This window comes from Macaca mulatta, chromosome 3 (assembly GCF_049350105.2).
Source record: "Macaca mulatta isolate MMU2019108-1 chromosome 3, T2T-MMU8v2.0, whole genome shotgun sequence".
Classification (NCBI taxonomy): domain Eukaryota; kingdom Metazoa; phylum Chordata; class Mammalia; order Primates; family Cercopithecidae; genus Macaca; species Macaca mulatta.
The window spans coordinates 168,181,916-168,197,411 of NC_133408.1; the positions used below are offsets into that span (position 1 = coordinate 168,181,916).

Sequence of the window (15,496 nt, forward strand, 5' to 3'; positions counted from 1 at the left end):
TCTGTTGAAGCTTTCCCCCAGGCATTTTTCTGCTAAAGGTTTGGCTTTCTCAGAACACTCTCACAATAAGCAGATGTTATCATTCTTTGGCCCTCCAGAAAGTCAGAAAAAAAAAAAAAAAAAAAAGCCTTGTAGGCCCAGTGTGGTGGCTCATGCCTGTAACCCAGCACTTTGGGAGACCAAGGCAGGCAGATCACCTGAGGTCAGGAGTTCGAGACCAGCCTGGGAAACATGATGAAACTCAGTCTCTACCGAAAATACAAAATATTAGCTGGGTGTGGTGGCATGTGCCTGTGGTCCCAGCTACTCTGAGGCTGAGGTGGGAGGATCGCTTGACCCTGGGGAGATGGAGGTTGCAATGAGCTATTGCACCACTGCACTGCAGCCTGGGTGACAGAGTGAGACCCCATCTCAAAACAACAATAAAAGTTTAAAAATAAATTTTAAAAAATTACGCAGGAAAGGAAGCTTTGAAATACAAACCAGATTTTTAAGGCTACTGTGTTAATCCTATCCAGGATAAAGAGAAACAAATAGACAAAGGCAATGGGATGGGTCATCTAACAAAGTTGGTTGGGTACTCCACATCCTCCCTCTTCCTTCTCCTTCCCTCCTGCCCACTCCTATCACCTTAGGAATTAAAATTCTACCCCCAAAGATTAAATTGTGAGCTTTAGAACCCCAGCTAGGGGAAGCCTTCCCTGTCCTGGCTGCAGTCTGCACAAGGAAAACAATCCTGAGAAGATTGTTGCAATATTCCTTTGTGAGACCCTCCACAAATGCTAAGTTTTAAATAGTTCTGATCCAACTCTTCCTTAATTTAGGACAAACCAAACTGCGTCTCTATGCCCATCAGGGGGCAGCAGCCACCCACAGTGCAGGATTCTGCGCTTTTCTGGGAGGACAACAGTGCAGCTGACCCTTTCTACCCTCCCCATGGTTCAGACCTGGTTCCCCGATCTGTCTCTCAGCCCCATCCCCTCCAATCCGTTTCTATCAGGGCGGGCAATGGTTCTTTCCTCAGGAATATTTGCTCATCCATCTACCCAAGACACACGCAGCATTCTTTATTAAATAGCAGGAGCTGTGGTACCCTGCATCACACCAGAAATGTAGCTTCCAGGGGAAATAAACTGCTGGCCTCCTCCTCATCCATCACTGTGCAGGAACTGGGAAAGGTAGTAAGAGAGGGCTGGGCTGTTCTCAGCCAGCCTCTTCCATATCCCATCCCTCTAGCTCCACTCCGCCTGGCAAGCCAAACCTTCTTATCTTACAAAATAGTTCTTGGCCTTAGCACTTGTCACAACTATAATTAATTACTTGTGCTATTGTGATTATTTATGTCATTAGTTGTTTAACATCTGCCTTCCCCCAAAAGGCTTTCAATTTCATAAATTCATGGCTGGTGTCTACCTCGTTCACCTCTCTATTCCCAGAACCTAGTACATCGTAGGCATTCAGTAAATGTTCTTTAAGAGATCGAATGAATGAATAAATGAATGAAGGTGAGTTTGCCTTTCAGTCTCCACAATACCAAGACTTAGAACTGAAGGGTGTAGCCATTAGGTTCTACCTGGATTCCTCCTGGGAAACCCACTCTGGGTAAGAGACGAGGCATGAGACAAAAGGAAAGAGTCCTCTAAACGAAGTCTTGGCCTCTTTATGAAGTAAAAGGGCTGAGGTTATCCTTGCTGAGGAAAATCAAAGAAGTGTTGGAGCTGTATTCCCTAAACTCCCTCCTACCTCCCCCCAACTCCATTTAGAGCTGCCACATAGAAAAGGACCATATGTGCACGAGTGTGTGTGTGTGTGTGTGCGCGCGTGTGTGTGAAGAGAGAGAGAGAGACCAATAGACAGGCCAATAGAGAGACTGGCTGGGGTATTTGGGACTTGGACTGCTCTTTTGGGAAGTGTGTGCATGAACCCAAGGACCCTTGATGGGGAAAGTGAGCAAGAGAGAGAGGAGCTGGCAAGGACCAGTGTGAGGAAGAGATGGCATTGAGGAGCGGAGTGTGAGCAGAGGCAGATGAGCGGCAGATGGAAGTGTGAGTTTGAAAGAAAGGGACCAGTTTCTTAGAGCAGCAACACTCCTTACATGACACAAAGCAACTCGGAAGCTGGGCCCACTGCAGCCACTACGATACTAGTGAGAAATGCCTGTAATTAGGAGGTTGGCAGTTCTCTGGGCCTCAGCCCAGAGTGAGGATGCAGCAAGAATTTCTGAGCCAAGCTGAACCAGGTGATGGAGGAGACGCAATCAAAACCATTCTAGTCCCATCCCTCCACCGCACCGGCACCACCTCCCTCCCATTTCTCTTCCCCACTATGATTCTCCCTCTCCTCCAAACAACTGATTCCCCTCCTCCATCTGAGGTCCCAGGCCCTGGATGCTCCTTTCAGCCAAGACAGATGTTCATCTACAAGGAGAGTAGTGCTTGAATTCTTCCACTCCTGCATTGGAGCCGGTCTGGCCGAGGGCTCTACCCTCTCCTGGCTTCCCTGACTGCTTCCCTCTTGGCTCCCAAGCCTCCCTTCTCCAGTCCCCAGGAGCTGATGGGCAAAGTTGGAAGAAAAATCACGAGGTTCCTGTGTTTCCACTTTGAGCCTAGTGTGTATGCTCCTGCAGGTCTCCCTGTGATATGCAGGACAGCTGCCAAAACACTGTCAGATTTTTGTTTTCAAACCTAATCCACAACCCTGTTTTTGTGCTACTTGGAACCGCTGCATTTTAGCCAAGTGACAAACACAAACCACAGAGCGCAGAGCCAAATGCTCCAGGCAAGGGAGGGATTACCGAGTGCCTGGTGGTTAGACGTGTTTGTGGGTCTCTGCACTGTAAATTTTGCTACAGGAGCTGGCTGGGCTGGACAGGGAGGATCTGCACCTATTAGAGATGAGAGCTCTTCAGGAGAAGGGGGAGGGGGTTGAAGAGCCCCTGTTGGTGGGTTAAAAGGTAGAAAGGTAGTTTCCTCTTTGTGGATCCCAAACTGTGGGAATATGGCAGGAAGGTTGCTGGGGATCCCAGCTCAAGGTGACCAGGACCTTTTACATGTGTCTCAATATTTCCATGAAGGACTTGACTCCTAACTAGTCCCCAGTCAATTGTGTACCAGGACCAGACTCCTAGGAATGCAGGCATTTCCACCAATGACGGTAGAGTTTCTGCCTCACCTCCCAGGGCCATGTCCCATCTCTGTGAAAAGCCACTTCCCAACGATTCAGAAGAGTCTTCGAGGGGCTGCTCCCAGGAACCTCACTCATCCCAGAAACAGGACAGGACTCGTTGGTCTCATATGAAAGTCCCTGGGGTCTGGAATGGACCCACCCCACCCAAGAGCTGCTTCTCTTCCACTTGTGATGGAATCACTGGTGCTGTTGCTCAATCGAGCTTTCCCAAGAAAGTCAGACCTTGCTCTTCTGAAAATATTTTATTGATAAATTAACTTTAAGAGCATTCCCCTCCCACCCAACTGCTGTAAAGTCTCCTAGATGGGTCATGGGCCCCTGTGGGTGTCACATGGAGGACAGGGAGTCCCACTCACACAGGGGTAGGATTCCTAGGCATGGCAGAGGTGGGTAGGGGGCCTGAGGCAGGTCCCAGGGTCCTCTGAGGACAGCCCCTCTCACTCAGCACCGGAGTGGGGAGTGGTGGTCAGGAGTGGAGCACCTTGGAGCTTTATTGCTGGTGAATGCCAAGGAAAATGGGACCCCTGCCAGCCTAGAATTGCAGCTGAGGGCATCAGCACCCAGGGCTCTAGAGAAGGTGGCACTGATTCCCAATCAATAGAGCCTGGCTGCTGACCCACCCACCCAGGGACCCCTGGATGGGGAAGGAATCTGGAGAGGTATCTTAGCCAGGCAGGGCTGGGGAAGGGTTACAGTGTGCAGGTCTCCGGCAGGGCAGGCTCCAGAAAGGGGTGTGTCGCAGGGTAGCAAGGTGGCCACCTCTTCACAGGTCTATGGTGTCGCTGCCCACGCTCAGCTCGTCAATCTGTCGGCAGGCGTCCAGGAACTGCTCCTGCAGCAAGGCCTCCTCGGCCTGCAGCTCAGAAGCAGGCTCTGGGGAGTCGCGAGAGGGTGGGGACAGGGCCTGGTAGGATCCTGAGGCCGGGAGGCTGGGGCTGCTTCCTGAGGGCCGCGGGGGACTGAGGACGCAGACCAGAGGGCAGCGCGGGGGCCGGTCGGGGCTGGAACACAGCAGCATGGACGAGCTGTCCCGCGAGAGTCCGCACAACGAGCCAGATGAGGCGCTGCTGCCTGCGGGCCAAGCCCCGGGGGAGGGGAGCTCCGCAGGCGCAGGGGAGCCAGGGGTCTCCCCTGATCTCTCACTGGGCCCGCCCCCGGTCTTCGTCCCCAGCGAGGCGGTGCGGTAGAGGCCGAGCCCAGGCAGGGCGTCCTCGAAGGCAGGGCCCTGGAAGAGACCAGGCGCGAGCAGGGCCTCGCTGCAGAGGGCCTCCTCGATGCTGCGCCGCAGGTTGATTGGGGAGGGCGGGTGGAAGTCCACGGTGTAATCGCTGCAGGGAGAGGAGGCCGGGGACGGGGCGGGGTTGGCCGCCGCGCCTTCGAAGCCCCGGCAACCTCCGCCCTGGAGTAGGAGGTCGGGGCCTGGCTCTGCCAGCGCGCATAGCTGCAGCAGCTCCGCGTCGCCGCGCGCGATGGCGCTCCCCAGGGGCTCCTTGTCCGGGGGCCCAGTGACCCAGCCTCCCGGCAGCAGCGGGGCCGCGTGGCCCGGGGACAAGCGAAAGAGCTTGGCCCAGCAGCGCGCCGGCACGCGGGGACTGCAAAGTGCGGGGTAGAGGCCCAGCAGCGCCAACGGGAGCGCGACGCCCACCTCGCCCAGGCGCAGGCCTAGCTGGAAGGCCCACCAGGGCCAGGGCCCTTCCAGGCCTGGTTGGCCGCCGTAGCCCAGGGCGTGCAGCACCTCATAGCCCTGCAGGGCTCCGCTCAGCAGCCCGAAGGTGCCTGCAACCGGGGCAGTGCGCGCCGCGCGCCGCCAGGACTCCCGCGGGGCGAAGGGGCTGCGCGCCTGCGGCAGGGGTGTGGCACCCTTGAAGCCCGACCCCCCTAGGGGAGCCCCGGCCCGCCGCCGCCGCCCGCCCCAGCAGGAGAGCGCCAGCAGCAGCCCCGAAAGGAAGGCGGCGAGGAAGGCGTGCAGCCCGCGCGAGGCGAGCCGCAGGGGCCGCAGCGGGCGATGCGCGGCGCTCCCGAGGGCGGCGGCGGCCGCCAGCCCCAGCCCCAGGAGCAGCAGTGCAGCCAGGCCAGCAGGGCACCGCGGCGGGCGCGGCCGGGACAGCAGCAGGCAGGCCAGCCCCAGGCCGGCAGCCAGGCAGGGCAGCGGAAGGTCCTGCAGCAGCAGCCAGGCGAGCGTGGGCAGTCGATCCCTGTGCCCATAGGCGTCGTAGAAGAGCGGGAAGGCCCGCGTGGTCCCGGCTGACAGCAGCAGCAGGTCCAGCAGCGCCAGGCAGGGGGCGCTGGGCGGGCAGCGCCAGGGCAAGAGGGCCAGAGCCAGCAGCGCCAGCAGGGCAACCAGGCCGAAGAGCGCGCCTACCCCATACACGTGGGCCTCCCAGGCCAGCCCCCAGCGAGCCCTGGCCTCTGCCCAATTGGCATCCAGGGTCAGGAAAAAGAGGGGCCTCGGGGCCTCGGGAGGCTGCCCCTCGCGTTCAGGCAATTCTCCCGCGCTGCAGGGCCCTGGCCCACACTCTGGCTGCCCCGAAGGGTTCCCGAGGCTGGCAGAAGAAGAGAGGTCATCTGGGCCAGAGGTGGGGACTGTGGGGTCTGTGGGCAAAGAAGGTTTGACTGAGGCAATCATGCAGCCCTGCCCCTGCCCACCCCGCAGGCAGTAGCCTGAATGCCAGTCAGAGTCCCCTAACATATTCAGGACACACTTGTCTTACATATGAGACTCACCCCACCTCTTGGCCTCTCACCTTTCCCTCCACCGTTCCCCTATTCAATGTCTTCGCTGGAGTTTCAGCTGTCATCCTTCCCCTCTTCCTCCTCCTGCTTCTCCCCCTCTGCCTCCACCCCCCAGCTCCCTGCTTGACTCGTTTGTGATTCTACTAAGAGTTTTTCTTTGAAGTCACAGAACTTTACAACTACAAGGAACCTTACACACCCTCTCCAAGGAAGTTTCATGAGAACAGGGATTTTTGTTTCTTTGCTCACATCTGAATCTCCATACTTAAATTAGTTTCTGTCACACAGTTGGAATTTAGCAGATATTCATTGACTAAATGAATCCCTGTACTTGCCAGATGAAGATACTGAAGCTCTTCGGAGAGGCAAAGTGATCTACCTAAGGTCACAAATGGGCAGAGCTGCACCTAGAACCCAGGTCTGAACATCAGTCTGAGCCCCTTTCTGTGATTCCAAAGCCTCTTTCTAACATTAGTGTGCTTATCTCTTGTTCTGCACCCCTGACTCCCAACCCCCAACTTAGTGCTAGGAGGAGCTTCCCCTGCCCTTTTTCAACTACTCCCCCACCTTGTCTCCATCTCAAGGAAAAGCCCACATATGTGCATACACACACACACGTGCACGCACACACACACATTCAGCAGGGGAGAGGTAAGATACTGCTGTCTCAGCACTCTAAGGAAAACATCATTTCTCCTTATTCATTGGCCTTCCTGCCTGCTACACCCCAAGCCTTAGCCTATCCATGGCTGTGACCCGTATCCTGCCTCATCCACAGAGCCACTGGTCTAAGTTTCTTAATATAGATGCCTCCATGCTTCTCCCCACACTGTACAGAAGGTGACATTGAGATGGACTCCCCCAGGTCTCAAAAGGTGCCCTTAGGAACTCCCAGGGAGGAACTCTTGGGGACATCACAGTGGGATAAAATGCCATCTGAGTAAGTGAGCCCCTCAGTTGCTCTGGGGTTTCCTATCTTGGGTCCCTAGCCCCATCCTGTGCTCTAATGCCTTCCCATATCCCTTGGAAAAAGGGAAGTCAACTAAGAGAGGGTAAGGAGTAAGATCCTTAATTCTACTCTTCTGGAGCAAGAGAGGAGTTGGGTAGAGTTAGACTCAAGGATTCTCCCCAGGGCCAGGCAGCAAGGGAAGATGCTGGAATCTGAACCTCTACCTGCCCTCACCTACAGATTCAGCAGGACCGAAGCCACAGGCAAGGGTGGAAGAAGAAAGGGTGGTGGTGAAGGATGTGGACAGCCTGGCAGGGATGGGTAGGGGGACAAAAGACAGATGTAGAATGTGAGGGCAGGGTGTCTGACAATCACCCAACTGCCTGGCCCTGCCTTGGCCATGCCCCAACTGGACAACACAGGAAGACCCCAGGAGCACCCCTAGCCACAGGCAGGGCCAACTCATGCAGGGGACGCTCAAAACATAACAGTTCTAGGCCGGGCGTGGTGGCTCATGCCTGTAATCCCAGCATTTTGGGAGGTCATGGTAGGCAGATCACCTAAGGTCAGGAGTTTGAGACCAGCCTGGTCAACAGGGCAAAACCCCGTCTTTACTAAAAATACAAAAATTAGCCAGGCGTGGTGGCATGCGTCTGTAATCCCAGCTACTCTGGAGGCTGAGGCAGGAGAATCGCTTGAACCGGGGAGGCGGAGGTTGCAGTGAGTGGAGATCGTGCCTCTGCACTCCATCCTAGGTGACAGAGCGAGACTCTGGCTCAAAAAAAAAAAACCCAAAAAACCAAAACCAAAAACAAAACACACACACACACACACACACACACACACACACACACACACACCAGTTCTTAAAATAATAAATATATAAAAGATAAACAAAAAACACAAGAGTTCTGAGAACAAGGAAAAGGAAAGAGTGAGGGGGCTGAGAGGTGGCTCTGAGAGAAGGAAAGGGATGATGCAATTGGACAACTGGGGAGGGCAGAAAGGAAGCAGCCAAAACATTAAATATACACAGCTCACTGCCAACCGCAAGTGGCAGCATGCACCCTGGTTCCCAGTCCATCATGTCCTCAAATCTGAAATGAGTAAGAGTACCTACTGTATAGGACTATTGTGAGAAAAATGAGACAATGTGTGTAAAACTCTCAGAGAACCTGGTGCATCATGATCCCTCAATCAAGATTGTGTCGTTATCATGATCATCAGCTAATGTTCATCACTGATCCATCATCTGTTTGTGTGTTGTCACTGTGACTACCTCTGGTCTCAAACAGGTTCTTAATTCAACTAACTAATGGCTGCAGTCTGTTTTCAAAGCCTTTCAAAGTCCTAAACTTGCTTAGAAAGACAACAATTAGTCAAATAGTGAACATCAACACATTGTCTCACTTTATGAACTCTGTTTAAATAATACCTTTGTTTGTTTGTTTGTTTGTTTTTGAGAAACGGTCTTGCTTCATCACCCAAGCTGGAGTGCAGTGGCATGATCTCGGCTGACTGCAACCTCCACCTCCCGGGTTCAAGCGATTCTCCTGTCTCAGCCTCCCAAGTAGCTGGGATCACAGGTGCGTGCCACTGTGCCTAGCTAATTTTTGTATTTTTAGTAGAGACGGAGTTTCACCATATTGGCCAGGCTGGTCTCAAACTCCTGACTTTGTGATCCACCTGCCTTGGCCTCCCAAAGTGCTGGGATTACAGGCGTGAGCCACCATGCCCAGCCAAATAATACCTTTCTGATGGCCTACTCACCCCTTAACACTAATAAAGACACCAGTCATCAATTAAATGAGAAACTACTTAGCTGGGAATGGAGAGCTTGCTGATCAGGTGGCATAGGTCTGGCAATGGCAGGATCAAATGCACACACCACCTCACCCCTCATTCTTTGGTCCCTTCAGATGCTCTTGCCCAACCCACTTCCTCTGCAAAGTGATTAGGTTTGCTCCATCTCTCTTTGGCCTCTGTGGCCTCTGCAAAGGGGCAGAAAAACATGACCTGGGAGCCCACAGTCTGCTCCAGCCTGTCACCCCCTCACCACACCCTCTTTGTTCACTGTACAGATAAGTGCAGCTGTCAGAGGTTGGCTCCAATTCACCCTCTTCCATCTTTACTTCTCACCCATGGGCCACAGGAAACCTTATTTCTCATCTCTATACCTAAGCTCTATGGCAACTACAGCAAATTTCAACATTCATAAGAATCCAGGCTGGGCATGGTGGCTCAGGCCTGTAATCCTAGCACTTTGGGAGGTCGACGCGGGCAGATCGCAAGGTCAGGAGTTCGAGATCAGCCTGGCCAACATGGTGAAACCCCGTGTCTACTAAAAATACAAAAATTAGCCGGGCATGGTGGTGCGCGCCTGTAATCCCAGATACTCAGGAGGCTGAGGCAGGAGAATCGTTTGAACCTGGAGGTTGCAGTGAGCCGAGATCACACCACTGCACTCCAGCCTAGGCGACAGAGCAAGACTCCATCTCAAAAAAAATAAAAAATAAAAATAAATAAAAAATAAAAATAAAATAAAATAAATCCAGAAAAGGAATAAAAACGAGATAATAGGCAAAGTACAGGGATGGCTCAAGGGTCATAAAAGGAGTTCTGAAGTAGGAACATGATCCTAGGGGTCAGAGCATGCTCTGCATGCCCCACACTGGTCCAGCTGTGAATGGAGACGGGTGGAAAAAAAAAACCTGGCTTCTGCCTTTGTAGGGTCCACTTGACCTCATCTCTCATCTCCCCATTGGAGGCTTCTCCAGAAACAGCCTTCAGTTTTCCCCAAAAGAGTCCAGAAGATAGTCATCTCTGGTCTTCCCTTCCCAGGATCCCTCTCCTGAGCAAGCCTCCTCTACTGGGAGGTCCCATTCTGGCCCTGTGGGCCCTCTTGACCTCAGTGATGAGGGAGAAGAGGAGATATCAGTGTGAATAACTGGTGAGGCAGGAGCTGGCTGGGGAGGAATTGTGGGAGGGAACAGTTTGATTCATGGAAAAGTCAGGCCTGATTATCCACCAGCTGCCCAGATCAAAGGGCTGGGAATCATGTCTCCACTCTGGATGCTGGAAGCTACAGCCCATTTAGTGGCCTGGCCCCATCCCTCTCCCCACCCCCACCTCCAGGATCATGGAGAGTGGTTACACTTTGTAGGGGTGGCACTCAAAATATTTAGCAACTGAGTTGGCACGGGTGCCAGCCAATCAGAACTGACACGAGCCAGAGTGGTCAGGGAGTGGAGGGGAACCCTCTGTGGACTAAGGGAGGTGGGCACTGAACACCAGTATGAAAGTCGCACACTGATTAACTGGATAACTGTTCTGGTGTGTATGGGCTGAATACAGGCTCTGTCCAAGGTGAAGGGGACCTAATGCAAGGAGGGCCTAGGAGTCAAAGGTTAGTTGCACCTAGGTTAGAAAGATTCTAGAGGCAACACAGAGAGACTCCCTTTGTATGGTAACTGCTTGATACAACTACACACACACACACACACACACACACACACACACACAGTTGGTCAGAGCAAGGCCCATTGGCATTCTCTCCAGGAGGCCTGTAGCTCTCCTGGGTTTACTCAGAGGTGCAGTATCAGAGGCTGGGTTCCTGCAGCTACCAGGGAGGAGGGAGAATGAGGTAGGGCCGCCAGCCTGCCCGGCTGCACTGCTTCTGATACTGTCCAGACTCATTAAACCTGCCTGGCCAGCGCTGTCACCAAGGCCGACAGACTGCCAGCCAGCATCCTTCCCCTGAGGCACAGAACCTGCCCCCCACCCCCAATCACATCCTGCCCCTGCTGCACGCTGGGCTGAACAGGGGCATAGCAGGCCCCTCACCCACCATCCAAAGGAGTGCAGTGACTGTGGCTGGAGTGAGCCAGAGAACCAGGTCATGGGTTAAGTCTGGAGCTGGAAGAAGCTGGGGAGACCAGTGGTTTCCACTGCTGAGCCTAGTGTGGGGTGACTGAGAAGTTTCACAGCCGCAGTAAACCTTTTGCAGAGCAAAGCTGGGCCTGAAAGCCCCTCAGTCCCTCTGCATGACTCCCTGCCTCATCCACCAGAACCTCTCCTCCAGCACCTGTGCCCTCTGCTGTGTGGGTTGTGTTGTCCCACCACTGCCTGGGGCCAAGGCTGAGATTTCTGAGAGGTAGGGTCTGGAAGTGGATTTGGGATGCAGTGGGGGAGAGAAGCAAGGTTAATAGCTACTATTTAATGAGCCTCTCAGCATCATGCTAAGAGCTTTGCAATAACTAGCAAGTACTATTATTAAACCCTGGGTCTATGAGAAAATTTAGGTTCAGAGAGGTTAAATAATGTGCCCAAAGTCACTAGCTAGTAAGTAAGTAAGTAAGTAAGTAAGTAAGTAAGTAAGTAAGTAAATAAATAAATAAATAAATAAATTGGAAAGCCAGGTCTCAAGATTCCTGAGCCTGTGGTCTTTCCTCTGTACCACCAGCTTGTCTATGTGCATGTTCTGAAAGGCTCCCTTGAACGAAGGTGGCATCTGCCTGCTCAAGGTCTCCTCCTCAGTGTCTTCCCAATGAGAGACCCAGCTCTGCCCATATCTGACAGCATGTCATGTCAGATCAGACAGCAAAGGAAAGAGCCCCAAGGTTGGTGGGGAGTCAGGTCAGGCAGATTGGAGTGGAGGATGGGGTTAGTGCCAGGGCTGTGGAAATCGTGAAGAAGTTCCTGTGTCTGTCCCTGATACATCTGTCTACATCCTGCTGTGCCTCTCATTGCAAAACTCTCAGGGGACCATTACTTAACTCTGTGTGGGACTTTCTCCAGCAATACTTGCTCTCAGACCATTCATATATATCTCCATGGTGATGATGAAAAGAATGATGATTATGATTATGATGGCAATGAAATAAAAGGGTTCCAGAACACTGATGAGTGACTAGCATGTAGTAAGTGCTCAATAAATAATTGTCAAGTTCAAATGAATTGGATACTTACCTAATGAAGTTGTTGCAATCGAGGCAAAACTTAGGGAAGCAGCTGGGTCCAGAGGACTTGGGCTGGAGAGCTTCCTCTCCAGGGAGTATGGGGGTGGGGACAGAGTGGTGCCAAGGAACCCTGCAAAGGGAGCACATGGGGCTTGAGTGCCACCCCACCAACCAGCCTTGCCTCTGAGAGTTTGGAGAAAATTATCTCCTTTCCCAGAGTGTATCCTAAGGAAGTCACTGTCCCAGGAATTTAGCCACATGCTAAGCTTATGTACACCATGAGCTAAGCTACAAAGAGCAAACCAGATTCAGTATGGCAAAGAGAATACTCCTTCTGTGGAAGTAGTAGCCCATATCCTAGGGCCTGGAAGAAGCAATACAAGAAAGTAAAAAAAGAAAGGTACTTGTTAGGCCCCTAGCACAGTGCTTGGCATGTAGAGGTGTCCCACGATTGTTTACTGCAATGAAATAAACTCACCCAGAGAACCTGAAACTTCAGAGGCAGAGCTTGTGGATGTAGTTTCACCTGGGGGGCTCAGGCCAGAGAAGTTCCGGAGTGGGGACAGAGTAGTACCAAAGAATCCTGCAAAAGAAGCCCAGGCTGAAGCTGCCTCCTACCTGCCAGGGGTGCCCAGCAGGGGCTTTCCTTGGGATGGGGTGGTTACTCACCAAAGGGTCCCAGGCGCCCAGCAATCTCTGCCAGGCTGGCCCGCAGGCTGGGCAACAGGGGCAGCGTTCGATGCCCAAGTGTGGGGGCTGCACCTGCTCTCAGGGCCATGTCAAACTTCAGCTCCAGCTCATTCTGGTGGGGCTTGGGAACACTGGATGGAAGTGCTGTCGCAGTCAGAGCAGTGTCCCAGGTCACAGTGTTCCTCCTGGTCTGATAGGGGGCAGTGGTCCAGTCGCTGGGCCCAGAGCGCCGGGATGTGGACTCCGGGAGCAGGGAGGAGGCCTGGGGCTTTGAGCCGCCTTCAGCGGAGCCCCATTCAGTGAGAGAGTTCCCCGGGGAGCCCACCAGCAGTTCCCAAAAGGGGTCAGTCCTCAGCCCACTGGCCACCTCTTCCGCTGGCTCCTGGCCTGGCCCAAGAGAGAGTGGCTGGGTCTCTGTGACAGGGCTCCCCCAGACAGCAGCAGGTCCCCGAAGATGGAATTTGAAGTTAAGTCCCAGGTTGAGAGACAGCATAGAGGCCTCACTTTGAGGTGGGGGGGTCAAAGTGGTGACAGGGGCACCTGGGACGGAGGAGGCGGGCTGGGGGCCCACAGTAGCAGCAAACAGGACGCAGCAGAACAGTCCCAGCCCTAGACAGCCATGCCTGGCCATGGCCCCACCTGGCTTTGGGTGGCCTTGGTGGGCAGGGACTCAGTTCTTCAGCACCTTTTGAGCAGGAAGGTCCTGGAGAGAGGAGAGGCCGTGTGAGCCCTGGCTGTGGCCACCCTCTTCCCTTTCCCAGGATGGGGTTCCCCAGAGAGAGGCTTCTGATCTCAGAGAAGCAGGTAGTGCGGGTAGGATGCAAAGTGTCCTGCCCATGGCTCTGGCTCTTCTTGCTGGGCCCTTCCTGTACCTTCAGGTCCCAGCACAAATCCCTGCCTGGGGGTTCCTCCTTCCCCATCTGCTCATGCAGAAACTGGGGTCTGACTGCAACCAGGGACCCTCATCCTTAACCAGTAGTAAAAGGGATGGACTTGGGCTTCCAGATGTGGATTCCTCCCTTCCTTCCGTCTGCTGAGCCTCAAGTATTTACGGAGGCTTACCATGTGCCCAACACCCTTCTGGGCATATAACTGTGAACAAGCAAGCCCCTCCGATGTCTTGCCTATTCCAACCCCCACCTCCCGCCCCAGCCAGAAGTGCTGGCACTCTCACTCTCAGACCCCAGGGGGCACAGGGCCTCGGGAGGGGTGAAGCCAGCTCTGAGTGATCTGGCCCAGTCCGAAGGCCGCCCAGCCTCTGGCCAGAGAAACAAGGTTCCCAATCTGGCAGAAGCACCTTCCCTCCAGCCCCTCCCCTTTCCTGGGTCTAGGCTTGTTCCCTTCCCCAGGACCCTAGAAGTATTCGGGGTAGGAGCAGCTTGGCGATCTCCGGCTTCCTGGAGGAGAACGCCAGGCAGGCAAGCTGGGTGAATGGCAGGCAGCTGCGGCGGACTCCTACCCCCTCCCCAGAACTCTCTCCTCCATGCGCACACATCTGGTGGGGGAAGGGAGGGTGAGCCAGGGACACACGTGCACCCGGCACCCTTACATCACACACATAGCCACACCTAGCGCCCGTGACACACTCACCCTTCACACACCCCTGCCCCTGCACACACACACATACACACACACACACACACACTCCGTCCTGCCAAGCCCCTCTCCTTTCTGCATGGGTTCAGACCCAAGCTCTGTGACCTCCCGGCCTCCCCTGTCACACACACACACACACACACACACACACACACACACACGGCATGTACTGTACAGAGAGATGCACACCCCCTACACACATTCACACACACAGACACATGCCACACACCGCCATACCCCCACACTCGTACACGCCCACCACCCCTCGCAGGCACACATGCACACACGCGCGCGCACACGCACACACACCCCCAGCCTGAACCGGCCGCCCTGCTCCCCGGGGTCCCTCCAGCAGGCAGGTCTCCTCGCCGAGTCCCGGAAAAGGGGTGGTCATGGTGGCCCTGGCGCCCAGCTGGGCAACGCTCCGTGGTGTCTCACCGCTTCTCTCTGCTGTGCCCAGCGCTCCGACTGAAGATCCGGACTCCCAGCTCCCGGCGCCCCCTCGCCTAGTCCAGAGACCGCAGCCTCGCCGCCCCGCTGCCCCTGATCCGCCCCTGGCCCGGCCCGCGGCCCGCAGCGCTCTCACCAGGCGGGCGGCCCGGCCCCGCGCTCCGCACTCCGCGCTCCCTCCCCGCGGCGCCGCCTCCTGGCTCCCAGCCTCGCTGCCCGGCGAAGCCGCCAGCGCCGAAGCTCCGCGGCAGCCCGCTCTGACGGCCCTCCCTCCTGCCCGCCCTTGCTCCCGCGCCCTCCCTCCTCCTCCTCCTCCTCCTCCTCCTCCTCCTCCTCCTCCTCCTCCTCCCACCCAACCCTCCGCCCGCCGTCCCCCCACACCCGGGCGGGCAGGCAGGCGCGCACAGCAGCGCGGAGCCGCGGCCACCTCGGTGTCGGGCGCCTACACGCGCGCTCATTCACCCAGCGCTGTCAATCAACCACGGCGGGCTCCTCACTGTGAGCCTGGCGAGGGCAATCACACACTCCCAGGGCGGCACAGCACACACATCCACACGCGCGCCTTGGCCAGGAAACACACTCGCAGGCCGGAGGGTGAGCGCACACACACGCACACATGGCAGCCTGCCCAGGATGGCACCCTGGGCAATAAGAGCCCCACCGTTTGCTAAGTAGAAGTACAATGGGCACTTCTACTTCCTTTATCTCATGAGTCCTCACCGCAACCCTGTGTATGTCCGCACTTTGCAGATAGTTAAATGAAGACACAGAAAATTACCGCATTTGCCCAAGATTGCACAGCTTGGTAGAAACTGGAACCGTCTCCCTGCCGGCCCTCTGCACTACCAGGTGGTTTTCAACAGTTGCACTGCTACACAGCAGTGCCTCCAACACTTCACAGGTGAACTGTCAAACGCCATTCCCTGTGCGACGT

General features: G+C 55.0%; 1 protein-coding gene across 6 annotated transcripts; it reads right to left on the reverse strand.

Annotated features, from left to right (window-relative positions):
• Positions 1–3,415: 3,415 nt before the first annotated feature.
• On the reverse strand, positions 3,416–15,144 carry PRRT4 (proline rich transmembrane protein 4). 6 transcript variants are annotated; one of them, XM_028846252.2, is made up of 6 exons: positions 14,699–14,853; positions 12,496–13,219; positions 12,305–12,409; positions 11,837–11,956; positions 5,549–5,778; positions 3,416–4,514 (listed from the first exon to the last, which is right to left on the reverse strand). In XM_028846252.2, the coding sequence occupies exons 2-6, from the start codon at positions 13,145–13,147 to the stop codon at positions 4,326–4,328; spliced, it is 1,296 nt and encodes a 431-aa protein (XP_028702085.2). In that variant the 5' UTR covers positions 13,148–13,219; positions 14,699–14,853; the 3' UTR covers positions 3,416–4,325. The 6 variants fall into 6 exon arrangements, with proteins under 6 accessions (XP_028702085.2, XP_028702084.2, XP_077853387.1 ...); XM_028846251.2 differs by lacking the exon at positions 14,699–14,853 and adding an exon at positions 14,551–14,690; XM_077997261.1 differs by lacking the exons at positions 5,549–5,778; positions 14,699–14,853 and adding an exon at positions 14,968–15,144.
• Positions 15,145–15,496: the final 352 nt, after the last annotated feature.